This window comes from Centruroides vittatus, unplaced genomic scaffold (genome assembly GCF_030686945.1).
Source record: "Centruroides vittatus isolate TY-2023 unplaced genomic scaffold, ASM3068694v2 contig_19, whole genome shotgun sequence".
Taxonomy (NCBI): Eukaryota; Metazoa; Arthropoda; class Arachnida; order Scorpiones; family Buthidae; genus Centruroides; species Centruroides vittatus.
In genome coordinates this window covers 1,084,312-1,094,671 of record NW_027121169.1, presented here as the reverse complement: position 1 = coordinate 1,094,671, position 10,360 = coordinate 1,084,312, and the positions used below count along the sequence as shown (strand labels likewise).

The 10,360-nt window shown below is 33.4% G+C and overlaps 1 protein-coding gene across 2 annotated transcripts; it reads left to right on the top strand.

The window, feature by feature from the left end:
• Nucleotides 1-5,752: 5,752 nt before the first annotated feature.
• Nucleotides 5,753-10,155, top strand: LOC136970098 (guanine nucleotide-binding protein subunit beta-like protein 1). Of its 2 annotated transcripts, none has more exons than XM_067264477.1 (3): nt 5,753-5,950; nt 7,174-7,318; nt 9,365-10,155. In XM_067264477.1, exons 1-3 carry the CDS (start codon nt 5,804-5,806, stop codon nt 10,030-10,032), a joined length of 960 nt encoding a protein of 319 aa, XP_067120578.1. In that variant the 5' UTR covers nt 5,753-5,803; the 3' UTR covers nt 10,033-10,155. The 2 variants fall into 2 exon arrangements, with proteins under 2 accessions (XP_067120578.1, XP_067120577.1); XM_067264476.1 differs by having other exon boundaries at nt 7,174-7,321.
• Nucleotides 10,156-10,360: the final 205 nt, after the last annotated feature.

Genomic DNA, 10,360 nt, shown 5'->3' with positions numbered 1-10,360 from the left:
ATGAATTAATTGTCAACTTACTTTAAAAGTTATAGCCCAAATATAGCTAAAATGGAATTTTTAAACAATTTTAAAAAGTAATTAAAATTTGATTTCATGATTATTCGCAATATTTCTACTTAGTTTTAATAAAACTTTATTTATTATTATTAATAAGGAAATTATATAATATTTTAAATTTTCTATATTCGATACAACGCATTAGGAAGGTGGAGTGAATATGCCGGATAATCATAATTAAAATATTGGCATTTTAAATTAAAATTTTAATATTTTCTAAAATAATTGCTTTTTCAAAAGATAGAAATGAAAAATACTTCTAATAATTTCGGGTTGAATTTGTGTGCAGGAATTTGCTGCAACAGAAAATGTTTATTCAAAATTTGCCTCTAGCTGTAGCTCCAAATAATTTATTTTTCAACTTTTATGTTCTTTTCATTTATATTTTTACATCATATAAATTCTTACTTAAACTATGGTCTTTTTATCTAAAGGTCTGTCAACTTGACGCTTTCTATTCATATATTCCGAAGGGGAATATTTTGCCGACTGCTGGCGCAAAGACTAGCAGTTCGGTAAATAAAGGTAGCAATGGGCGTATTCGAAATCTCAGCCCGCTGCCATCATCTCAGTTCTAAATCTCAGGCAAATTCCGGTGTTGCTAGCAAATTGCAGGTGTTTTTTTCGGTGCTGGATACGGCAGCAAATAAGATGGCAGCCACCACGAGGCTCAGAGCTGTATTTTGCGTTAAATTTTACTGTGTCTTGTATGTATGTATGTATGTATGTATGTATGTATGTATGTATGTATGTATATATATATATAGTCAATAAATTACTTGAAAAAGATTGTTATAACTAGATCTTCTACATTATCCATCAAAATTTACATTGTATAACTGTACAATGATAGAAAAATGGCAAAAAGTTTTATTAAATATTTAAATAATGATCAAAGCTTTTATCGAATTTTAAGAGAGTGCATACAAGACTTGCAGTTCAAATATTTAAAAGTTATCGATATCATTTCGTCCTTAAAAAAAAATTAAAAATAATAATAATAAATAAGATTTTGGTTCTAATAACTTGAATGCGGAGATAGTAAATTGCTTATGTAGTTCGATTAGATTTGTAACGAACGCTTTACGGACTTCGTGTATGTGGTGGTCTAGTATTTATTGAATTTTATCCAAGGTTTGTAATAGAGATGAACCAAATTGGTGACAGTTTAAAGTGATACAGAAACAGCTTTATGTCCTCTTTAGTTCTCGAAATCCTCAATACCGCATCAACAATATTACTTAGTGGCATCTCGGCAAAAATGCTGGATCTAGGGTTTCTCATTACCCGGTCTTTTGCTTGTCCCGGGATTCCGAAATAAAAGTGAACTGTTTCCCGGGATCCCGGGACAAAATTAATTATTTTTAAGATATACAAAATTTCATGAAATCAAATGATACAGTTATTTTTCGTGTTTTAAAGTAATTTAATACGTTCTGTAACCTCCAAAATCATATTAATAATGCTGTGTAAGATATATATTAAAAATTACCTTTGAATTACGTAGAAATTTTCACAAATAGAAAAAATTTATTAAAGTTTGCTGGAAACTGCATACAACAACAAAAATGCCTTTGAATTGAGTTGAAAATTAAAAAATAAAAAAAAATGAACTTAGATCAAACTTCTAACTTAGAAGATAATTTTTCTTTTTTTAAAATAAAATATAATACAAAATATTGTAAATTTTTATATTTTAAAAAGCAAAGATGGTCGATACTCCCATCACTCAATCTAATTCTTATTTTAGTAATGAAAAGTCTTGCTACCGAGAATGCCTTTTCCGATTCAATTGATGTGATTGGAATCGTGTTTAATGCATTTAAGAGAAGACAAATATTGTGTTTTTCACCTGATTCCTGAAAGCTTTCTAGTTCGTTTTCGAGATTGTAGTACTTCTTTTGTTCTCTAGTATTTTTGATTTGTCTACCTCGTCTGCTTTAATAGAAACATCATAGCTCAATAATTCGGCAGTTCATGTGTCTTTAATAATTTGCTCTAGTAGAATATTTAATACCTATATTAAAATTCATGCCTATAATGTACTATATAAAATATTAATCATATCACCATGATCTTTCTCAAATTAGAACAATACATTTTATGTTTCTGTTTTTACCTGAATAAAGCAATAGATTCAACACATTTATTGCTTCGTGTTTCGGTGTAATTGACAAAAAACTGCTTGAAAAAAATTGTACTCAAAAACATATGAAATTTCTGTCAGGTGTTCTTAGTCTGTGGAAAACATTATCTTTAAAACTTGGATAAAATTTTCACACGTTAAGCCACAAAGCCACGTCAAGGCGACACCCATTTTGTGGTAGTTTTTTGATTTCCAGAAACTGACCCTGATTGCTCGACAGAATAACAATCGGGGAATAAAACTGGATATTCGTTGCTATTTGATTTATTCGGTAAACCAAAATAAACTACTAAAATTTAATTTTTATGTCATTTTCTTTAAACCTTCCGATTGAAAAATGCAAATTTTCAATACAAATTTTTAATTTAAAAATAAACATAGCAATGAATAATAGATTATCTTTATGACATAAATAACTATAAATTATAAATATTGCAAGTGTAGTGTGAAAATGTTATATGGAATTAAAATGGGAAACATTGCAATGTTTATTGTGTCTCTAACGTGTAGAATAACTATTTTAGAAATATCCTATTCTACACGTTAAGATATTTTTAAAAGAATTTTGGAAAAGTCTGATAAAATTAAATGACGTAAGTGTGCGTTAGAAGTCATTAGATGACGTAAGTGTGCGTTAGAAGTCATTATATGACGTAAATGTGCGTTAGATATCATTATATGACGTAAGTGTGCGTTAAAAGTCATTATATGACGTAAGTGTGCGTTAGAAGTCATTAAAGATATTTTTAAAAGAATTTTGAAAAAGTCTGATAAAATTAGATGACGTAAGTGTGCTTAGAAGTCATTATATGACGTGAGTGTGCGTTAGAAGTCATTAAAGATATTTTTTTAAAAATTTTGAAAAAAGTCTATCGTGGAAATGCTATATGTAATTAAAACGGAAAATATTACTAAAATACAAGCTTATATACTAATTGGAATAAATTTTGTTATTACTATTTAAAATTAAATATATATATTTTTTCTTTTGTAACTCTTTTCACCCTGTGGGCACTAAGAGAGCCGCTTATAGCAAGCCCATTATGGGTTCGGCCAGGCTCACAATGGGGCGGCCGGGTGGTTTTTTAGTAGGCCCATTATGGGTTCGGCCAGGCCCACAATGGGGCGACCGGGTGGTGAGGGACGGGGCCCGACATATCCGAACGGACCACCCCCCCGAAAAATTCCTGGGGATTATTCGACCCGTTCGGATTCGATCCCGGGTCCCCCAGAGCGGTAGACTGCCACCTTTACCGCTCGGCCATCCGGCCGTCAACTCTTTTCACCCTGTGGGCACTAAGAGGGCCGCTTATAGCAAGCCCATTATGGGTTCGGCCAGGCTCACAATGGGGCGGCCGGGTGGTGAGGGACGGGGACCGACATATCCAGATGGACAACCCCCAAAAAATTTCTGGGGATTTTTCGACCCGTCCGGATTCAATCCGGGTCCCCCAGGGCGGCAGGTTGCTAACCTTGACCGCTCGGCATTTCGAGCCGCCAAATTAAATATTACGATATTAAATGAAAAGAATGTGTAGAAATTATGCTACTTATCCTGGCTACTTGTCCTGATTCTTTTATCTGGCGTCGAACATCAGAAAAAACAGAACTTTCCTTAAAAAAGCTTGGGAAACAGAATTCAGCAGAAACTTCCTGAAAAGAAACAACAATAAAAATCATTCATTGATACAAACAATATGAAAAAGAACAATTGTACACAGTATTGTTAAATACTCAACTAACAACAGTATTGTTAGTTGAGTATTTTATCGCATCAATCGCGTCACTTATAACCTCGAAATTTCTACGATAAACCATTTAAGTCATTACTACAAATATTCAATAAGCTTTAAATTTCGTATAATTCAGATACCAGGGATTATCTGTGCGTGACATTTCAATTATGTTTACAGTTCGTAACGTCGTAAGGAATAACGTAACGATAATTGTACGTCTTTCCTGTAAAAAACTTGTAGAGAATGCACAGGTCAAAGACAGTAAAAGCGTAATTTTGTTTCAGAATATTACCGAAAACAAGAAAAGAAAATTGTTGTCGTCGGACTGTTCGGAGTTCGAAAGTTTTCGGGAAATACGTCACACTGTGACTAAGGTTTCGAAATAGTAGTGTGACCGAATGTCGTCCTGCAACACACGTCGTGGTACACATATTGTCCGATAGAAAGCATAAAGAGATTGTAATTGGAAGATAGTAATAAATTTGCGAAAAAATGTCAGTGTGAGTGGTGAATTCGTGGAAAATCATGCCCATTATATAAAATTACAAAAATATCTATGAAATTTTGTTTCAAATATAAGTTACGTAGTTATATTATTGGTCAAAATTGTAAAAAGCAAGGCCGTAACAATTTTTTCCCTCAATCCGGAGGCCAAGCAATTTTTCAGACTCACAATCGGAAGACATTTTTATGTTCGTTGCACTCGAATAACTCGTGTTTATTAGAAGAAATTGCGTAGGTTACATAAAAGTTAATGAACCGAATTCACTACATTGATTCAGAGCAGCGGTTCCCATACTTTTTTTATATGCACGCCCCGTGGCAGCAATTTTCTTAAGTATTTTTCCATTTCGCATTTTTGCTAGTTGCATTTCGTATTATCGACAAACGGGAGTGCCTTGGTCAATTATATAGCAGTGTACAATTAAATGTAAAAAAAACATTTTTGTTAAAGCGAAAATTGTTGCAGGAAAAACAAATGTGAAAAAATTATAATTACATTTTATTTAAGACTAAGCATCTAATGACGTAGCGTGATCAAAAATCTTAATGTAGCACCGGAATACAATACATTAGCTATTTTTAATCGCATACTCTTAAACCACTCAATGCGTACCCTTAACTCTCACCTCCCTTCTAAACAAACGATCAATTGACAGAAAACTAGAAATATTTTCCGATCATTTTGAATTGCCAGTTAACAGGAAACCCATTTATTGAGTGTGGATTCTTAAATTTTAATTGCGTTTTATTAAGATTTAGTATAATATTATTCAAAATGAACTCCTTTCTTACGCACAAATTACCATTGCCGCTTGAGCGAAAATTGTACTCTAATGATAATAAATAGCGAGGTTGAGGCCGAAGGTTTAAACGCAAAAACGTGTACGTCGAACGTTCAGCGCCGCTTTCCTGTAAGCCTACAAGTTTGACAATGGTGTTTGGAAAGTCAGTTGAATCGTGCTCGACATTCCAAACGCTATTGTCAAACTTCTAGGCTTACAGGAAAGCGGCGCTGAACGTTCGACGTACACGTTTTCGCGTTTAAAACTTCGGCCTCAACCTCGCTAACATTTTAATTCTGGCAACCTTATATCGAATAATTTCACGCCATCTTACATTAATAGAAAAAAAATTTGAAAAATTTATTTTATTACGATTGATTTTTTTGATTTAAATATAAATAAAATTATTTTAATATTACTGTAATTAATATTAAAAAATTATTAACATTATTTAGACTAGTTAAAATTTAACGAGTTGTTTTTCCGACAGAGGGCATTGTCGATCTTACGGTCGAGGAAGTAAACACGTGTTGGTGTTGACATCCAGTAAACATGAATGTTCAAATCAAACCGAAATGTCCAGACCACCGCCCGATCCCATATTTACTCTGAGACATCATACTGGTGAAGTTACGAGTCTTAGTTTCGTCGACGAATTATCTGATTATCCTCATCTTTTATCAGGTAGCACAACTGGTGAAGTTTTCCTTTGGAATTTGAAGGTATCAATTAAAATTCCATTTCTATAATTGAATTCTAAATTTTTCCTAGACTTATTCGTGGTCCTAACAGTCATTTTGGATTAAGATCAGCTCGGTTCAAAAGGGCAGCTCTGAATGAGGCCCCCAAATTTTAGTTCCTCAAAGTCCTCAACCATCTCATTGGTATCTTTGTCTTATACCTTTATTATAAAAATGGTAAGATGTGAATTCTGAACGAGGAATTTGCCACCCCAGAATTGTACACCTACCTGTACAAGTAAAAAAAGTCAATAGAACTACAACTGTACGTGTACAACTGTACCCTTTGCCTACTCTCCATGCTCCACATGTTGTGTGCTTCAGTGTGAGTGACAGCAAGCACTGAAGCACCTGTGTGAGGCAATACTCTACATCTCTCTAAAACTGTATATCGAATACAGGCAGTCCTCTACTTACAAACTTTTGAAGTTACGAACATAGCCGACAGATGGAGGGTTAACATAAGCGTGAGAGGTAGGTGAGAGGCTCTTAGTTGAGTTTGGACTGTAGTCGTGTGTCAATCGTGTGTGGTGTCATTTGTTTACTATTAAAGTGCATTGGTTATTTTTATGTACAGTCAAGTTTGTTTTTGAAGTTTTATGTTAAAAACATTTACAGTACATACATATGTACATTTATAGTTGGTTTAAATGAATAATTTTAATAAATAATGTACATGTGATTGATTTGAATTTATACTTCCCTTTAACAATCTTAATTCAACATTATTCAAGTAGCCTAAACATTACATAATTGTAAAAACAACATTGTATTTGAGTTTCTGCGCCAAATATCGTCTTTTCGAGTTACAAACTTTTTGACTTGCGAACGACTGCTACAAACGAATTAAGTTCATACATAGAGGACTTACTGTACTCCATGAACATCCAAGAAGACTACTCAAAGCATGGGCCAAATAGCAAAACACAATACTCTTAGTGGAGCAATGTGACTCCTGATTGCACATGACCTGGAAGCAAGCTGTATCTTGCAAAGGGTCAGGTGTACAGGTATGGTTCATTTGACTTTCTTGCTCTTATGAGTATAGTCTACATTTCTTCGTTGTGTGTAAAAGTATGATGTTTATCTTAATATCATGCCACCATAACACCTAAACAGTGAAGCTTGTAGTTTTGTAGTAGTTCTCAATTGGAACTTAATACTTTTAATATGACAAATTAGATTCACTTTAATTTTATTTATAGACCTACAGAGTTGACAATAAATTGGAAGCACACAAAAAGAAACACATTCTGTGGGTCGAATCCCTTGGAAATAATATTTTCACGCAAGGGCGGGACGGTTTAGTGAACATCTGGAACTACGATGACAATGACAAATGGAAAATTAGTAGTAAGTAAACAATATAATTTATGTATATTTTGTTTCTAACAGTTTCCATTGCCGAATTTTTATTTTAGATTCAAAGAAAGATGTTATCACTATTATTATATAAACATCTCGACAAACTGGATTTTTGATCAAAGCCGATCTACCAAATTATCGCTATTGCTCTTAAATTAATCGAATAGCACGATTACCAAGAAAATCTTGTGCAAGATTCATGTAATAGTCACACTTGCAACACTAGTCAAGAGCCAAATTGCATCTGAGAAAATATTAACAAATTCTTAGTGTTTTTGGTTTACTGAATGTGAATTTGACTTAAACAATAATAATCAACACACAAATTTTATTATATTATTATTAAATAATCAACACATGAAATTGTTAGGGATTAAAACTTGAACTATGTCTTGTATACTTCAGGACTCATAATGTGAAACTTTTCATGTTTTTATGTCATTCTATTGCCATGACACTTATTTAAACTAAAAACACTCATCTATCCATCAGCATTTCTTTTATGATTTTTGTTAGGACAGGCTGAAAACGTGGAGCTTTCCAGGTTTTCTTCACATCTTTAATGTATAAGTAGGGGCCAGTTACCTTTAAAAGACCTCCTGGAAGACATCTCCCAGGCAAGTGTTACATTACTGTGACTAAACAAACCATCAAATCCTCCTGTTCCACAGCCTTAGAGATCATGACACATTGCTTGATGGGTGGCATAGTCCTCTTTCTCCTCCTCCAGCTTATGTAACACCCGGACACTCTATGCAAGTTTTATGAGTTTGTAATGAAAGATCTCCCATACTGTCAGTTGTGGCACAGTGAGCACCCTGCTTAATCCACTGGTTGATGACATAGACTCTGTGTTATTGCAGTTTCTACATATTTTGTCAGGTATGGTGTGTCTTCTGGAACATTGTGTGTCATGTATATTAACCATTCACCTGAATTTAGTAACAAACAGTCTAATATTGGAACTGGTAGGAACAGACTTAATGAATTTCTGGGAGAGGATTGTTTGTACTTCTGTATGTTAATCCACTAAAACATGTGCAAACAACATCAGTTTTCTTTTCTTGGATCAGCATGTTTCACATGACCAGCATACAAATGATTTTATTACCATTTACAAAAATGGATTTAGACTTTTAGTAATGAATTGGTGATGAATTAATCAGACAATTACAGGTATGCACTGTGTAACGAGATCCCATAACATTGTAATGGAGCTGAAAAATTCATAGCCGCCTTTTGTACATTCAGATATATACTGGTTTTATTTGAATAATAATTGCCCTCAAACAGTAATCACAGATCATCTTTAAAGCTTGAAATAATAATATAGATACACTGCCAAATTTCTGTCACTCTTGGTTCCAATGCATTGCTGGATTAACCATTTTTCTGGACTAACCAAGGTATAATTTGTCAACATATCTCTAACCCACTAATTATACATCTCTCATGTGTCTACACTATGGATTGCTAGCGACTTAACCTGTTAAGGTTACTATAATGGCCAGGTGATGAAATGAAAAACTCGTAAAAAATAGCACAAATTAGCAAATGCTACAAGTCGGACAGTTCAACAAGCATAACTGGCAGCATCATGAAACTTCTTATGTTAATTCTCACAAGTTCTACAACACTGAGTTACTAGCGAGGTTGAGGGCGAAGTTTTCAATGTGAAAACGTGTACGTCAGATGTTCGGCACCACTTTCCTGTAAGCCTAGAAGTTTGGCAATGGCCTTTGGAATGTCGATGATAATTCCACTGACTTTCCAAACACCATTGCTAAACTTCTAGGCTTACAGGAAAGCGGCACTGAATGTCTGACATACATGTTTTCGCGTTGAAAACTTCGGCCTCAACCTCGCTATTGTATATGTTTGATTCTTTTACATTTGTGTTGAAAATGGGGTTAAAAACATTAATATTTGATTTCCTTAAGCTAGTAGTACTTTGTATTAGATATAATTTATGCAAAAACTGGACTTGTATTAACTTATATCTTGATCCTTACATAAATTTCTCTCTTACAGGAAGTATTCCAGCACCAACAGCTGGATTTTGTCAGTGTGATATTTCAAAATTAAAGAATTTGATTGCTGTACCAGGTGAGAAAGCTTGCCAAATAGATTTGTACGATTTTGAAAAATGTAGTTTGGTATCAACCCTCATACCAGAATCATCAGATAAATATGGAATGTGCATTTGTGTAAAATGGTTAAAGCCAGGAAACTATATTCTCTGTGGTTACGAAAATGGAAAAATTATCCTTTGGGACATAAATCAAGCAGCAGTATTGTCAGAATTAACATGTCACAAGGAACCAGTATTTGGATTAGATTTTGATGATTCTGTGAAGTGGGAAGGAATTACCTGTTCGGCAGAAGAAAAGCTTTGTGTATTTTCTATGAAAAATTTTTTGAGTCTGGTAGAAAAGAACTGCATTGTTTTGCCAACGACGGGTGCATCTTCTGTTGCAGTGAGACAGGATGGTAAAATTGTGGCATCTGGGGGATGGGATGGAATTATTCGCCTGTTTAGCTGGAAAACACTGAAACCACTTGCGTATCTAAATTTTCACAAATCAGCTATAAACTGTTTGAAATTTTATGCTGGTAAATCAGAAAATTATGCAAAACTATTAGCTGCTGGCTCAAAAGACAAAAGGATAACACTCTGGTCCATATATAGAGATAAATGACAGTTTATTATTTCTTTGTACATGAAATTTCGATATAAACAAATTGCTTCAACATGTGTATCTTGGAAAAATATTTTGTTTTCACAAAATATTGTGTTGCAATCTTTTAATAGTAAAACTCAAAAAAAAAAAAAAAATGTCTTTATTGAGTACATTAACCATTTCTATTGCTACATTTTCGAAAGTTATTGTATTAAGATTTAAACAATCTTTATCACAATGTTTGTAAATGCACTTTAACAGATATAAAAATCACAAATATCTCATAAGTAGAATAATCTTTAACTGCTGTCTATCAGGTATAATTTATGGTTTGACTGACATTTTG

Coding starts and splice junctions, on each gene's coding strand:
- LOC136970098 (XM_067264476.1), top strand. CDS start 5,804: ATGTCCAGACCACCGCCCGATCCCATATTTACTCTGAGACATCATACT. Junction 5,951..7,173: donor TTTTCCTTTGGAATTTGAAG/GTATCAATTAAA, acceptor TTTTATTTATAG/ACCTACAGAGTTGACAATAA. Junction 7,322..9,364: donor TGACAAATGGAAAATTAGTA/GTAAGTAAACAA, acceptor TCTCTCTTACAG/GAAGTATTCCAGCACCAACA.